At 40.4% G+C, this 17,370-nt stretch overlaps 2 protein-coding genes across 4 annotated transcripts in view; both read left to right on the forward strand.

Annotated features, from left to right (window-relative positions):
* Window positions 1-7,706, forward strand: part of LOC146646726 (ephrin-A2-like) — an 82,580-nt gene extending 74,874 nt beyond the window's left edge. Inside the window, exons 3-4 of the mRNA XM_085392058.1 lie at window positions 4,016-4,081; window positions 5,604-7,706. Of these exons, the coding sequence (XP_085248184.1) occupies window positions 4,016-4,081; window positions 5,604-5,728 (191 nt within the window). The 3' untranslated portion in view covers window positions 5,729-7,706. The remainder of the gene's footprint in view (window positions 1-4,015; window positions 4,082-5,603) is intronic.
* A 4,394-nt stretch (window positions 7,707-12,100) lies between these two features.
* Window positions 12,101-17,370, forward strand: part of snap23.1 (synaptosome associated protein 23.1) — a 14,030-nt gene continuing 8,760 nt past the window's right edge. Inside the window, exons 1-3 of one of the 3 annotated variants that reach the window (XM_085391062.1) lie at window positions 12,286-12,452; window positions 12,970-13,147; window positions 16,308-16,422. In XM_085391062.1, the coding sequence (XP_085247188.1) occupies window positions 13,140-13,147; window positions 16,308-16,422 (123 nt within the window). In that variant the 5' untranslated portion in view covers window positions 12,286-12,452; window positions 12,970-13,139. Of the gene's footprint in view, window positions 12,255-12,285; window positions 12,453-12,969; window positions 13,148-16,307; window positions 16,423-17,370 lie in introns of those variants that run through there. The other 2 variants (XM_085391065.1, XM_085391064.1) reach the window with 2 other exon arrangements.

Consider the following 17,370-nt stretch of genomic DNA (forward strand, 5'->3'; position numbering starts at 1 on the left):
ATTCTTTTTTTTCTGACTTGACCTTTGAGATTCTCTTAAGAAAAATCTTATTTTGTCCAAAAGATTATTTTTTTTTACTGCGTGGAATTCTGCCAGTATGCAGCCTGACGGTCTCTTCATTTCTCCTTACATTATCGCTGCACAGTTGGCTGAAAAACTGACCTTGACCTTTTTAGCAGGAGATGGAGCATTCTCACCATGACTCATAATGGGAAGAAGGTCCTGTAGCACCAGTTTCAGGTCAGGTTATAGAGGGAGTTTTTTTGTCCTTGGATAGTGATTCTCATTTTACAGTGATATTGTCTTCATTCTGAGAGTACAAGGAGACTTTAAGCAAAGAAAAAAAGTTAGATATAGATAGGCAGATTCTGAAACAGGTTTAGTTTTTCAGGTTTTATTTCTCATGCAGCAACAGTAACTGGTTTTGCAATACAATTAATATAAAAACAAATGCGCAATGCGAAGATACAACACTTTTGCATTACTGAAAAGTTTGCATTTAAGACTATTTGTAGGTAAAGAAACTTTTTTTAAATGCTAGTTGTCATCTACAAATATTTACCCAAGTCTGTTGTCTGCACAACCACAAAGACACAGCAGGCGAGAGTCAGGGAGCTGAAGAGGCAACGATAACAGCCACCCGATGTCCCGATGCACTTTTCCCAGTTGGCACACATACACACAAGCACACATTCTTCTGTTTTCAGTCTCATGTAGGGATGGTTTGGGCCCCTCTAGTTAGTTGCTGACTATGGTATTGTGCTCACGGGACCCCTAGGGATAGTGTGGGTTCCACATGACTAGAATGCTTGTGAATGTGTTTCAATATATATCTGTGTGTGTGTGTGTGTGTGTGTGTGTGTGTGTGTGTGTGTGTGTGTGTGTGTGTGTGTGTGCGCGCTGCGGGGGGAGGCCTGGTCATGGGGGTCAGTTGTCAAGCGATTGTGAGTCCGTGAAAGGCCATGTCCATCATCTTGACTGGCAGGCTAACACACATTCTTGCCTCTCACCGTCACTCACATGCTCACATTAAACACACTCATGCACAGGTCAGTACTGATGTGGAACGACAACGTGCCGACCGTTTTAACCACCCGGCCTTTCCGCTAAGTGCCTTATTGTGTGCGTCCTCTCTGAACATACTTGTGAAGCACATATTTGATTGGCATTTGTGGTCACATCCATGAGAGTGCATCCCTGTGAGTGCACACTGGTGTGTGTATTTGTCATGGGGCTGACATGTTGACAGGTCAGCTCCACCCCTTGCTTCTCCCAGCTGTCATCTGATGAGGCTGAGTGGTTTTCAATGGGTTTTTAGGAGACTTTAGATTGTGGATGTGCTGGGAAAATGAGTCACTGGGTGAATTGGTGTGACTTTTAAAAATGACACAGGTGAAAATTGTTGGGGGTAACAAAGAAGAGGGAAAAAAACCTTTCTAGCCATTTTGCCTTTTTCAGTCAAGCCAAAACAGAAACGTCCACTAGGACAAGCCTTAATGCTAGGCCCAAGTTCTTCTGCCCACTACAAGTAGTGCAGGGAGATAATCTGAAAAAAATTGATGGATAGGAAGTGGCCTATAGGTAAGGCCTTACAGGGTAAAGGAGGTGAAGGTCAGAGAGAAAGATGGAGGGAGGAGTCGTGGGCTAAAAAAGAGGGAGGAGAGGGCAAATGAGGGGTCAGATTTATTTCCTGTGCACTGTGGATCTCAAACATGATTCTCTATGGGGTCACTACTGGGTTGTGGCTTCCTCAAGGGAGAAGGCCAGTAGGTCTCCACGCACACTTCTGCAACCAACTGTGCGTGAGCACATTCTTTTACACATCTGCGTATGTGTGTGGGTGGCTGTGCTCGTCAGCATGTCTGACTGGTCAGAGACTTGGACACAATCTCCTTTAGGGTCTCCAGCTCTATTTCACATTGGAGCGAGGTGGGACTAAAAACCCAGATTCAATTTCATTTACTCTACTTTGAAGTTTGAATCACACTAACTTTTTAACATTTTTTCTTTTTCTTTTTTTTTTGGTATTCAATCTGGGCAGCAAGCTGGCTCAGTGGTTTGCACTGTTACCTCACGGCAAGATAGACCTGCGACTGTGGGGAATTTGCATGGATTTCCTTCCCCATTCCAAAGACATTCAAGCCAGGTTGATTTGAGAGTCAGTTATTTCCCTTAGGAATGTGAGTGTGAATGAATTTCAGTGATCCCTTACAAACTTGTTTACATTGCCTAACGTGCTTAGTGTGTTTATGGGAGCATATAGTATGAGGACATAATATATGAAACTCTGCACTTGCTTAAACTTCTAAACACTGCAACTGCAAAACAGTTAATTAATTAATTACTGGATTAATGCTAAATTGTGACAAATGTTTAACATGTTAACTGAAAAATTTTATCTTTTGGATACATTTTTATGTCATCTGACATATTCAGTTAAATTAAAGTTTTTAAGGGCACGCTGCATACCAAGGTTTTGATAATAGCTCTGCAGGAACCACCTTGCTGTTGCAAACATGAACCGTGCTATCTTTGGTATTTTTTTCTAGACTCGGCTAAAGAAATTATGAACAAAAGATGTGTTTTTGATACAGGCTGCTAGTTACAAAGTGCATAAAGATACAAATTGAATTTTTTTTTTGCTAAGTTATCTTTTATGTGTAGACACAACATCTCTGGTTTGTTCCTCGAGTTAGGTGACTTTTTAATGCCTAAATAATTCCTTGCTCAGTATTAAGTGGCTTAAAAATAAAAATTCCTCTGAAAATGCTCAGGTACAAGGACTGAAAAATAAGTGGGGAAAAAACATGTCCAAAGAAAAAACTGAAAGCCTTTTTAAAGGTCTTTTGAACTTTTCGTGGGGTTTACTACAAATGAAATTCAACACAGCCGGGCTTTCTTTGCATTCTTTCTTTCTTTGCACTGGCTCAACAAAACCCCAAATCCCATCCATTGGAGATCACACCAGTGGTTATCAACTAAGCCGTTCTCTGTTTCACATGTCCTGTGACTCTTTTTCAACACAATACTGCTACAAATAAGAGAAAAGACTAATGCTAAGTAAAGCCATCTTTGGATTTATTTCACAGAGCAGTAAAATAAGCATTTTAATTTATCGTTGCATGAGCCCTTTAAGTTTCAGTTTATATCTATGGTCCTCAAACCACATCTGTATTTGTGTATATATAGAGAGGTATCAAACCTCGTGATTTAGGTTAAAGGGGAGGTCATCATCAAAGTTACTGTCCTATAGCCTAATAAAGGAAAGTTTATCTGCAAATCAAAATGATTTAATTGTACTGATTGAACAGGTATTTTTAGTGTGTGTTCTGTGTTCTAGTAGCTCCAGTTCCAGCAGTGTAAAAGAGACTTTTACAATTTTTTGCAATCAAGAATTTTTTTTTACATTTTCTGCATTAGGCAATGCACAGTTTGTGCTTCATTCATTGATTTTAGTAGGGTAAGACTTAACAACTTGCAAATATAAAATGTATGCCACCAGCCGAGAATCTCAATTGCACATAAAGAATGCTGTAAACACGAGAATCAGTGAAAACGTGGCCAATTTAAAACCAAAACTCTGAACATACCCCAGCACAAGATACTACAATGATTTAGCCAAGTAAAAAGACAGCCACTTTCGTGACACTGAAAACTCTGGCTTTAACCTCAACATAGCTCACTAAGCCATTGATCACGCTTCACAGTACGCCCCTCTGGAGAACTATGGCTCGTGACAACTTCTAAAACTTCTAAGAAAGTTTGGCTCCTTGGAAGCAAAGTCTAAAGAGCTTTAAAGTATCTCATGACTTTCACACAATACTGTTGGTTCTTACTGGCTTGCAATATATCAGTTATTAAAAATGAAAAAATTCTGTCAAATCTACTTTTGGTTCACATAAACACAAAATAATCTTGTTTTATATTTGGTTATTAAATGTATTTGGTTTGCAATCAGCAGCAAAAATCACGTTATCTCTAAACTAATCTCCACTTTCAATGTCTCTTCTCACAGCATCTCCTCACCCAAACCATGTGGGGCGGGCATGTCTAAAGCTGAAAGTGTATGTCAGACCTCCAGGTAAGTCACGCTCTATCTACACACACATGCTCACTCACAAACACACAATGACATATACACACAGAGGTCCAGATTGGCTATCAAAGTAAAATTAGGGGGAATAAGAGGTCTGATAGAATGCCCCGGCAACAGACCTCGCTCTGATTCACAGACCGGCCAGGCAACACTTTAACACCTTTACCCACAGACACGCACGCTGAAAAAACACACGCGCGCGCCCGCATACTGACACATTCACACATGCGAGCGCACACGACCGTGCGCAGACGCAAGCACACACTTACAGGCACAGAGAAGAGTGCACCCACATACACACACACATAAGCAAAAAGTGGCATACGCACTTCACATCAAATCACATCACATCACACTGGGTGTGAGGGAGACCTTCTGTCCTTGTAGAAAGAGAACAGAGCCGGCTGAAAGTGCTCTCTAAGAATGTTACCAAGCCTCAACATCATCAGACTTGCTTGAATCACTCATAGGAAACAGAAAGCAATCTAATAATAAACCAGCTGCATGCAGTAGAAGTTTAATTTAAAGATTTAAAGTTTTCCTAATGTTTCAGGTTTGTTTTTAAAGTTGACAAGGCAGATGATGAGAAGATGAGGGATGACTTGCTTGCCACGTCACTGTGCAGCTTGCTAAAACACACACCTTTGATAAGTGCTTCCTCATAGGCAGAGCGCAGTGCTGACACTAGTGAGCCATGCTGTCCAATGATAGCGCTGTTTAAAAATAACTCAAGAGAAGCCTTGCGTACATGGGGATCAGAGTATGGCAAGCATTACATTATACTTGCGTTATCTTGAAAATCTACCTGTATGTCTACGAATGTGGATTTTTATCCCCCTCCCCCAGCCTAAACCCCACCAAGGAATCAAACCTGGGTAGTTACACGTCTCCCTGGATAATGACATGGCTTTGAAGAGCTTCATAAAAAAGAGTCAGCTTACACAGCTTTCCAGGTTCAGATCATTCCATATCTCGCTAAGGGAAAAGGAAATTCTCTCCTCCTTCATAATTACTGAAACAATGTACATTCTGTCGTTGCTCCAGCTCCTCTTTGAGTTGCTGTTAAAGCAATGTGTCTGACATTGCAGCTTCCATCTTTTCTGTGAAATGTTGTCATTCGATTGAGCTCTGAGCAGTTGTACATGTGTGTGAGTGTGTGTGTCTTTGTGAGTGTGTCTGTGTGTCAGCTGCTCCAGATTCTGAGTCTCTGTGATTAAACTGTAATTAGGTTGGTTAAACCCCCTGCAGAGCTCAGTTGCCGTCGTCTTCTTTTCCTCTTCCTCCTTTGCCGCTCCTTAGCTGTTAAAGGATGAGAGTTTTGTGCTTTGCTGCTTGCTTTCCACCTCTCCCCAACCGTAATCATTTCACTTGTCTACCATTTTTCTTTGGCTAAATCCACCCCCTCGTTCATTTGCTGTGTTTTAGATTGTTTTGTCTTTGTCTGTGCGTCCTCTCTCAGTTCAGATGTTTTGTCGTTTTTTTTCTCTTTCTCATTTCTTTGTTTCAGATGGGTCGGGATATGATTCTCCGGAGCCTTTCCTGACTGATGGAAGTTCAAGCTGGAGGGCAGGGTGCATGACCCTCTTAGCTGCTCTGGCCTCACTCTTCTTGGGACTCTTCTACTGGCTGTGACCCTTCTCTCCTTCTTCATGGAGCTCCCGCCCAGGGATAATGGGCTGGGCTGGCTGTCCCTCTCAATCCACCACCCCTCAGGGAAGCCCTCTGTCTCCGTTCCGCTCCCACCGCCACCTCAATACAACCACCAACCACCCCCACTGCCAGCATCCTTTATGGCCCAGCCACGAACACCCTTCACAGGCCTGACTAAGAGGGCTGGGTCTTAAGCTGTCTGGGAAGTTGTCGTTTATCTCTGGTCCCTGAATTCCAGGTGGAAAAGCACCTCTCAGCTGAAAAACACAAGAGAAATGCCTCTGCACTCATATCAGAGGGTCCTTTTGATTTGACTATTGACTCTTGGCCACTGATGGGGTAGATATCGCCATGGCTATGATTAAACTTGTCGTTCTGGGGCAATTCCAATCATGCAATCACGGCAGGATGCATTAAGCGATAGGCCTGGATGCACAAAAATTGAATTTTGCTCACATTGCTATCCAATCCTCAAACCAAGAATTGGAAGTGGCCAAGCTTGCATTGTAATTGGAATTCTATGCTATGTGGACCAATTCCAGCTGCAACAACAATAAGAGCAATTGCATAGAGGAGAGGAGCACAGTGGCTCAGGCTGTGCAGAAAAGAAAGGGGGAAACAATATGAGCACAGATTTACATGAATACGTCCATATGGGAAATGTAATATTACACGTGTTGATATTTTCAGATCCAGTGTAGAGTCACTGCAATGTGATACAAAACTCATGCAGTTTTAGAAGAGACTCAGATAACTCATTTAAATGACAAGTATAACCATAGCCTGTTTCATTGGGAGGGTGTGGGGGTGTTCGGGGTAGGTTCGATGAGATGTAGATCTTCAGGTGGGATGTGTTCTGTCTTATTCGTGTTTCTAAACAAAGCATTTATCACAGCCTGGCCAGCACAGGCGTCTTCAGCACTGTCTAATGTTGAATGGGTCGGGTGACTTTTGGAACCATGATTTTCTCATGTATGAATGTACCACTGGTCACCCACCTCTTTGTCTTTCTGTATTATTATGACTGTGGTCACTTACAGTACCTTCTCTCAGACTGGCAGGATGAAAGAGTCAGGGATTTGAAAAGATGACATGTGGGAGTTGGGGCGGGGGGTGAAGTAAGGATGAACGGAGGACAGGTGAGAAAAGGAGGCGACACTTAAGTTGCATGACCACTGTGAAACCTTCAGATCAATCTTGTTTCTAATGATGATATATATTTTTTCATGGGGAAAATCAGAAACACCCTGCTGCCGCTCCTTTGCTCTCCCTGAGACTTTTTCAGACATCAAAAGGAAAATTTAACCTCTCTCCTCACACGGTTTCTCCTGTCTGGCTTTCAGTCGTTGATGGATTAGCTTGGGCCCGGAGATAAATGGACCCACAGGGTGAAACTGACTGGAAATCAGCCCTCAGAGCCCAGGCCAGATCACAATGGACGTAAACACTGACTGAAGCTGGTCCTGGGTCTGAGGGTTAAACCAATAAGGGAAGCGCATAGACTGTGGCAAATGAGGCGAGATGTGTGTGTGTGTGTGTGCGTGTGTAAGCGTGTGGTAGCATCACTAAATAACACATATGGGTGTATACGCACGCACACACACATTCACATACACATGTTTAGTCTTTGATAACGAGACTGTTCCTCTGAGATGGTGGGAGCATTCATGGTCATGACTATAAAGGGAACAGCACAAAGAGAGAGCGAAGAGAGGAGGGAGGGGGGGAGAGAAAGCATGTGTGTATGATGGGACTGAGACCTCTTTAATGTTGGGAAGTGAACATAATGAGTAAGCACTGTGAACACACACCTGCATACACACGATGACCCATGTACAGATATACACACGTAAAGACATGTAGAAGAGCGAATGCAGATCTAGACATTTACAAAGACATGGCATGAACATACACACATGTACAATCACACACCACATACACACACACACACACACACACACACACAAGAAAACACAAACAAGGGGAAGCACTTCTTTCCCAACTTCATCTTATTTTTGTAGCATTTAAAATCACTGTTAATTACTCCTGTGTGGAAAGCAGTGATGGGGTATAGCCTGTGGAAGATTAAAAAAATGTGTCTTCTCTTCTTCTATTCCACTGATGCTGTCCTTCTATTGTTCTTCTTCTTCTCTGGTTTGTGATCCATGGTTGGTAGTGGTAGGATGCCTCCGGGGCTGAGCGTCATGTATGAGTTTGTCTCCTTTTCTGTTTGTTGTGTTCTTGTGGACGCTGACCTCAGTCATTAAAGTCAGTCAAAAGTAAACACAGAAGTCAGAGCAAGGAGAGAAACACACACAAATAAAGATTGTCTTTTTGTCTACTCGGAAATCAAGCCAAGTGAGTGGAATTTCTTCAGTGGAAATGTGAATTAACTTTGTTTGTTTTTTGTTTTCTTCCTCCAAAGTGCTGATGATTGTATTCGTATATTAGACTGCACCTGGGTCTTTATTTTGCCCAGTCTATCTTCCTCTGACATCAAAGCTGTGGGACGGTGAGCAGTGAGCTCTGCCAGTCAAAGCATGAAATTATTCAGATGAAATCACCCTCTCCAATCTTCAGCTGTTTCTCCCTCAGTGATGTGACAGCTAATCTGAACTGCTGACAACAAGGAGAGTGAATAACTTGATAGCCTTTCCTCTTCTGTTTCCATCAGATTTCAAGAAGGGTGGCCTGCAAGTGCTAATAACCAAGCAGTGTCTTCGAAGTTGACCTATTACGCAATTTGTAATTGTAAATGCTGTAGCAATGGTTGGTGGTCAGTTCAGGCTTTTTCTACTCGTGGCTCTATATGAGTAGAGAGGGGAAATCATTCAAATGATCATTTAAGGTACTCAGATCTGGCTATGACAATAAGAGCTTCGAAGACCTGCTTTTAAAACCTTTTGTTTGGGAGGGGCAGCCAATCGGGAGAAAGCTTTCTTCAAGCGGGGTGGTCTTTCAGAGAGAAGAGCTCGTTTCAGGCAGTGGATGAAATAAGTGGCTTCACAGTAGCTTAGTATAAGATAAATTATTTTGAACTTTAAATTATTCACACTACCATAGTCCCAGAATAAAAACATTGAGCTAGAAACGAGCATAAAAGGAGATCTCATGTACTGACTGCACTTGCACTTTACTGTATGCCCATGGTCTAAACTGCATTTAGAAGGAAAATACTCCACTAGATTTCTGATTTTGCAAAAGACAGATGAAAGACCTCCTCTATGCACAAAGCTGTGTCCAGATAGATTTCAAGTATCTCTAAGTTCATTTTTGTGCACTTGCCTTCTTTCTTTTAAAGGTGGAAATGAATGAGAATGCAAACTGAAGCTGAAATATTACACTCAAGCTTTAAACAAGACCAACACTTGCAGTGGGTAAATGTTCAGATAGGTGGCTCAAGAAGGAGTTAAATTACATTAAAATAGATTAAAGAAATAATACATGAAACAAACAAAATTCACTTGAAATTTGCTCGTTTTAATTGCATCATCTGTTTATGATGTCTTCTTCTGCACTGGTTTTATGGCATCTGAGCAACTGTCTTCAGCTGTTTATCTCAGTAGGGGGTTATCTCAAATCCTTAATATTTCACAACAGTGTGTCTTAATATTTTACTTCTATTTTTAGACTGTCTTTAAATTCTATAACATTATAAGCCGGAATTGAGTGGAAACTTTGAGCCGTTTGTTTACGACTTGTTTTAATTTTCACCAACATTGATGATGATTTTCCCTTTACACAAGCTGTCATTTAAGTAAGCGTTAACTGTTAAACTGTTTAAAAGAAAGCAAAAAGTAAATCAATGAGAATTAGTTTTCTAACTTAAAAAACAATTGTTGTAGAATTCATCAATTTATTACCCTACATTTATTTTGTACCCCTTCCCAGACCTTTTAACCTATAAATCGAGAATTCACACACTGACAAATGTCTAAAAGCATAAACATTTGAGTATGAAAGGTCAAAGGTCAAGTCTGAACAAACATGGATGTAATGCTGGTTGGAGGAGGAAGATTGTGACCATTCCACTGTCTCTGCAGCTGGACTGATCTAACAAGAAAGTTTAATGTTTAATAAGTCAAAATGAAATGTTCACTTAAGCTTGTTAGGTTTTCCCCATATCCGGACATAAACAGCCAGACAGACAATGGGCACTTTTCCCTTTTGGGGTTTGTAAGGGCTAGTGCTAGCTTGAAACACTCATCAGCTTTGTTTTAAAAGCGTTATTTGAAACTACTGACTTGTCGCTTTTGGCAACGAGATGTAAAAAGAATATCAGAAATGTTGTTTTGGGGGAAAACTGAGGCACATGAATAATAGATGAGCTTTGGCTTTCCATGTTTGGCCCTCCTGTGCAAAGCGGGCTAATGGCTATCGATGTCTCTAGTTTCCTTCAAATTGCTTCACATGAGAGCTCAATTCAAATGGAGAAAGAGTAGACTGCAGTGAAAAGGAGACGAGGGAATGAAATTATCTCTGAATATTGAGATGCACGCTTGGTCAGCCAATTCGTTGTCCTGACAAGTATCAGGTATCAGCGGAATTAGCCTAATGTTAAATTAAGCCCGATCAAGCAAGGCCTTGAAACATTCCCACGTCTCGGTCCTTGTGTGAGGAAAGATGGATGTACGATCCAACTGGAGCGGCGCCAGAAATGAACAGATGTGCTCCTTGAAATCACGAGAAACAAGAAATCAGGGCTATGTCACTGACACACATGCTCAGACACGCTCTTTTATATCCCCATGTATTCTCTTCCAGATCTAATTAATCACTTGATTATTTTATCTATTTTCACTGGCTGCCATACACATGGGACAATAGTTGGCGAGAATAAACTTGGCCTATATGATGTTAGTTTTGGCAACAATCAAAAAGCAACCGAGGAAATACAGATGGCGATCTCCATTTTTCTCCCCCCCTCTTTCCCTTTCCCCCTTCATCTCCTCTTCTGATGCTTCCTTGCGCTCTCAAACACATTATTAGGGTATAGGCTAATCTATTCTCCTCTCTCCCTTGTATTTTTGTCTCCTCATACTCAACTAACTAGCATGATTTAGGAATTATGGAATTAGGGCAGCACTCCCATCTCTATTAATGAGGAACAGGATGATGAAAGAGCTTGTTCCTCAATGTGCCATCTGCAGTCACTATTACACATTCACCTAATACATTTCTCTTTCTATTCTTTGCCCTTACCTTCCTCTCTCTCTCTTACACACACACACGCGTGCGCGCGCGCACACACACACACATTATACCTTAGTTGTAATTACAGAAGAAATAATTTCAGCTCTTCAGGCACTGTTGGATGTGGCGTGAAATGGTGAAATGGCACAGCAAGAAAGTTAACTATGGACCCCAACACCCTTACACAGACACATGAACAAACACATTTGCAGGAGTCCAGATGGGCCGTGTGTTATTGCTGAATAATGCATGCTATGTAGACTCTATAAAAGATACATGGGCAGAGAGAGCTAAGAATCATTCAGGCACCATGGCCAGTTTGGTGAGGGCAACGTTGGAGCATCCCTTGTGCAAATTTGGAGCTATAACAGGCTTTTCAGCTTGTACATATTTAGCTATAGGTGACCCAACAGGGAAAATATTTAGCTCCAGTTAGAGAGAAAAATAAAACTTGCCTTTTAGACACTGTCAGCTGATATTGTGGCTGGCACTCTGCCCGGTGTCTTTGCAGTCACCTTCAAAAGGCTTTTGTGGTTTAAACCATAAAACTTGGGGAATTACACAGCAGATTCTTTGCTAGAGGCTCGGATTTCAGAGCATCGCTTAGAAACACTATGAAAAATATCCAACAGTCTGTCTTCATGTAAAATACCCAGAAGAGGGGAGGGGCGAGGGGGGGGGGAGGTCCAGGTGAAGGGTAAATGCTGCACTCATGTGGGGAAAATGAGCAGCGCTTTTTTTCTTCTTCTTTTTCCTCTGGAGTCATATGACAGGACACGCGCATCATTAAGTGTTGCGTTCAGTGCTGACGGAACGCTCACTTCTCTATGAGTCGCAGTTTGATGCACAGTAAGGCCACAAAGAAAATTGATTAGCAAGAAAGAAAAATTGAAAGCCAAGTAACTTCACACAAGTTGTATTATCTCGTGATTTTGTTAAATCAGTATACAGCAGCTGAAAGATAAACACAGACAAAAAACACAAGTAGTTTAACAGTTATATTTAAGTCAACTTTTCATGTAAAGTTGACTACCTGAGAACTAGACTACTTTTTCAGTTTTAGATTGTTAAACCTATAGGGAGAGAAATAATGCATGCCGTGCCTCAAATCATTCTGGGCAACACGTGGGATGCAAGGTCCATTGAAAGTTTTGAGTTTTCATATTTCCGACAGCATTTGAAAGCACCATCGTAACTTCGGACAGACAGCGGAACCAGTGAAGGAATTCGGGAGTTGCCAGCGCCAAGTTCACATACCGTCAAGAAGGAGGAGTTTTCAAGTCATCTTTTTTTTAAAAAACAAGGAGGGTTAACTGTAAGTATTTACTCCCTTGGAAAATATCTATCTACACTTTCCTCTCAACACAGCTGTTTCAGTGTTAGCGTTAGTTGACAAGAAAGCGGAACTAGCTAACTAGCAGGCCAGCACGTACATTAGCCTGTTTAAGAAATTACCCTCTCGGATTTTACCCTCTTTGCGATAGCTGAGCACCACTGCAAGTTTTCAGACAATGTAAGACAAGTTTAATTCGCTTTGATAAACTGTTTGACATTTGTCTCTTCCTCTTTTGTAACTTTTTCATTGCGTTTAAGAAGTTTTGTTTTGGAAACCTCTCGGCCCCAGTGATAGTGTAATGGGTGTGGGACACTGCCTGAAACTACGGGGGTTTCTTGTAATGCTTTTTCACCTGTTTATCAAGTGATCCACGTTACGTGGCCACTTGGCAGTTAACCACAGTCAGGTGTGTGGATACGTGTTACAGCAGGAATCATTAACCACATGTCGTATTTTCCTCAGTCTTCTGTCTTGAAGAATGCTTTTATCGTTTACAAATAGTTGAATCAAATGTCGCAGTTTAGGCTTTGCCTGTCTGGTATGATGTCATAGGTCCCCTTGTTTGTTATTAGTCAACCCTCCTACCCAAAACATGACACACTTTCCTCCTCGGCATAATAAATAGGTTGTCTTTATTCAAGACAGCCTGTAAGGACAAATCGTTGAACAATAGCTTCTGTCTGATTGTTTAAAGAAAATAAAACATCAAGAGTGAAATGAGGATATGTGTTCAACGTGATTGGAATAAGACGCCACCTGTGCTCCAATCAAATCTGGAGGAACAGGTTTGGGTAGAAGAACAAGAAACGCATTTCCCTGTGTGGTGTTTGCCACTTGTGCTTGGTCAAGTGAAGAAACTGCAACATGAATCGGTATGTTCTTTAGCCTCGGTTGTATTATTTCCTTTGTTCCTCTGAACTAACATTTTTCTGTTTGTATTAACTGTGGAATGAATTTAAGGGTTGGGTACGTAGTTTGGGGTGCAAATAAACAAAATATAATATTTAAGTCATATACTTAGTAAATCTAGTCACATATGTGGCTAAACACAGAGAACATTTGCTATCAGTTTATAAAAAGCTCTGCTTTTACTGTCACATTTATTATGTATCGCTGACATGTTCATCTGCCCTCATCGTGGCTATCTAAAGAGTGTAGGTGTGTAAAGGAGTCCACCTTCATTGTTATAGTTGTAAACTCACATCAGTGTCTTGCCAAGTCCAATAATCGGTCAGAAAAGGCAGTGAAGCCTGAGTGAATAAAGTGCACTCTTGTCCAAAAAGCAGAGTCAACAACATTAAATCCTCTGCACTGTCTGCCAAGTAGACTATCCGTATTTTGTTTTTTCTTTTTTCCTTTCCTTTTCCCCTCAGGATGTTTAGGGGCTGCAGGTTTGAAAGGGAACTTGAAGTTCAGGGGTTATTTGCAAAACAGGAAAATGCCACTTGAATGTTAACAAGGAAAAGCAGATGACAGGAAAAATGAGGGGGGAAAAAGCAGCAGTGTTTGCATCTAAAAACTCTAGCCTTGGAGTAAATGATTCAGCTTTGTTTTTACAGTTTACTGCTTCTGCCCTTGACAGTACAGTGATAGGAAAACAAGCTTAATTCTTTGGTTATGATGAGCTTTATCTAATGTTGCCTTGTTCACCAAAGCTTGTCTGAGGCCATTACGCCAGTCATTTTTAGCATATCCCATGATACGAGACTGCATGAAGGTCACCTGACAAAGTAATTTTGTTTGGATTGGATTTGTATCTGCTAAACTCCTGCACGAGCTAACATCACTCATTATGTGATCCAAATTATAACTGCAACAATTAACACACTTTGTTCCTCTAAATGAATTGTACTGAAATGCACAATACAAGTTGGGAGACAGCTTGTTCCTCGTGTATCTTGTTTTTAGATCTCTAACAAACATAAGCATTTTCTTCTGATCTGTTTTCATCTGTCTTGTTTTGACTGAACTATTCATACTCTGCATTGTTTGAAAACTACAGAGGGCACAAAAAAACAGGCAGTTTTCACACTTTCTGGGTTTTAGTTGCTAGACACGGTCAGCTCTTCCTGCTGCTGTTCACAGCTTCTTGATGATACTGCCTCATGCCTAGCCTGCTGTTTTTACAAATTGTGCATGATCATGAAATCTGAATGTTGATCTGAACAGAGCATGCACTGAGCTGGCAAACATGGACTTGTGCATCCTGATGTGACCAGCTCTGGAAGTTAATCACATCCAAGATTATAGCAGTAAAACTGGTAATGCCTTTGTTCTCAGGCATTACCAGTTTTTGGTGACTGAGTAACTGACAATGAAGCTTCTTAAGAATTCAGTGTTTAACACAGAGGAAGGAAAGTTGTTTGATTCACATTACAAGGCACCTTTTTTATGGATATATGACAGGACATGGATTTTATGGATGTTATACTGTTCTAATTAAGTTGATTTAGTGTTTCAGTACATATGCCGACCATAAAGATACTAGTGAGTGCACAGCCTGTTATCTTATAATCACATTTTGTCATTAGTTTCGTGTTAAACCAACCACAGAGAGCATCTGCTGTTATATAATTATTCTAATGTAGCAGCATAGCTGTGTTTTAGGTATTTATGCACTTCATTTTCACAGTTCTGTGTTAAAAGTAGCTCTGGTACTGACTTAAGATGTAAAAACTCACTTTTTATTTTGTTATATCAGTTTATGGTATCATGATTTTTCCTTTTCCAATTTTATTTAGTGACGTACACTGCATCTGTTTCATGCAGCGGGAGGTTGATGCATTTTGAAAATTCTGAAGAAAATCACAAGCTCATCACTTAGTTGTAGTCGAATAAGTTAACAAATGTAAATACCACCGTAAACCTCTAAATATTCCTTAAGGACTTTATTTCATGTGCTTTTTATAAACTTTTACTGGTTATTTCACTGAGCTGCAACCTTAAAATGTCTAATAATAACCAGTGATTTAAATTCACTTTTATGTATCGTAGGCAGGCACGATAAGTGTTTCCTGCTAGTTGTCACTATCCAGTCTCACGCCTCTGATTTCCATATCATAAGCTCCACATCAAAGTTCCCTCATTGTTGGCATACATGATTCTACTAGCCATCCCACTGCTAAGCTTTACATGCCTTATCACTAAGCCAGCTCTGTGTCCAGACTCGCAACACTCCTTCAGGGGAAGGAAAAGAGATTTGTTTGGATTTTGCATCTTTTCTTTCCCTCTCCATATGATGGATACAAACAAGGTGAACATTGATTGCACATTTAAATGCTTAACCTTTTAAATGCGTCCTCTATTTTTAGTAATGTAAAACACTGAGCCTTTTTTTTTTCTTTTATTTTGTGGTCTTTCCAAATCTTAACAGATGGATTCATTTATCCTTATTTTTTAAAACATTAATTGTTCTACATTTATGGTTCACTGCTGTAAAAAATGTTGTCAAATCAGATTTGATAACTTTGTAGCGGGTTGTCAATGTGAGGAAACTTTCCACCACAACTTATCACAGTTTTTCTGGTAGATTTATCTACGAACAAGCCAGGAAACAAAGTAGACCGAACATTTAATGAGTTGTAATCTCTATAAGCACACATCTGTAAGCACAATATAAACAGTATCTGCAAGCAACATCATTTTGATACCTGAAAATATCAGGTTTCCACTTCTCCTATTCAACAGGCTTTGGTTAAAAGGTCGGAAACCATTGGTTTGTTTTGATAATGACTGGTGAACGGGAAGTGTGGCCTTGATATCCTTCATCTGCTATTGTCGATATCGTGGCTGCATCAGAAGCCTTGATATATCAGCTGTTTTATTGCAGGAAATTCATGTAAAAGAAGCTTATTACATATTATATAAGTTACATATTATATAACCATGTTTGTTTTTTGTTCTTTAAATTTTGTTAACACTTGCAAAGTTCACATGGCAACTGTGCTCAACTTAAAAAATAAGTTGCAATTTCATGATAATTGATGCACTCTGATGCTATTTAGTGACCTTTGAACTCTGCCCCTCTTGCAGGCCTCAGACTATTGAGCTCAGTAAGACGGGAGGAGCCTCCAAACAGGACACCAGCAACATGGATGACATGACTGTGGAACAGATGGCGATTAGGGCCAACCAAGTGACTGATGAGGTACTGACTCCTAAACAATGCATACTCACATCCATTGTGTCATCATCTGTCGAACTGTGAAACTTCCTTAAAGTGAGTTTGTAATATAGAGTTTGTAAATGTACGAATGTCATGCAGGGAAATGGATTATGCTGAAAGGGAGGCACTTCATAAGTTTGCTTATATGCTCTGTATATGAGCTTTTCAGTATAAATTTTCCTAGACGCGTCAATTTAATTTGGCTACAAGGCAAAACACATCTGCTGAATGTATTCCATTTACTTACCAGTATAAAGGACTAGTATATGTATTTGTAGGGTTGGGTAGGGTCAGTGTAGTATAAATGGTAGAAATCTGCCTAGAGACAAGCCAAGTTTATATAAAAATTAAATTAGTAATGAATGAATGTTTACTTGGATTCAAACTTAGCATTTCATTACAGCAGCCAAGAATTCCTAATAATTAGTTGTAAATCACATAATTCTTCAGGAAACTTCCCAATAAATAATTGGGTAATGACTTAGAAATTGTTTATCCCCAGACAGCATTCAATAAGTGATCACAGTTTGAATATAAAAAGGGATTTTCATTGAGTGTCGCTTGATGACAAACCAATGCTAGGCATCCAGAAGGCTAGCATTGTAAGTCCGGGCAGCTATTACGTCCCGCATGCAAAACCACAGTTAGCTTGTGTGCAGGAGAAATAACCAGGGTCTGACTGAAGGTTAAAACTATCCACCAGCTAGCACCTATGAAAGTTGGTTTTTGAATCCTTAGAAAAGAACATAAGCTATAGCTCCAAATTTGGCATAAATACCTGAGAGAGATATTGGTCATCTTATTTTAACTCTGGCAGGAAAGCTCTTGAATATTTTATATAGTATTCATAAGTATAAGCAACAAATCTGAAATATTTAAACCACTAACAGTATTCATAGGAAGTGTGCGCATGCATGTGCCTGTGTGTGC

Source organism: Rhamphochromis longiceps, linkage group LG19, assembly GCF_057381845.1.
Source record: "Rhamphochromis longiceps isolate RC_006_pf linkage group LG19, R_longiceps_female_GT1.1, whole genome shotgun sequence".
NCBI lineage: Eukaryota > Metazoa > Chordata > Actinopteri > Cichliformes > Cichlidae > Rhamphochromis > Rhamphochromis longiceps.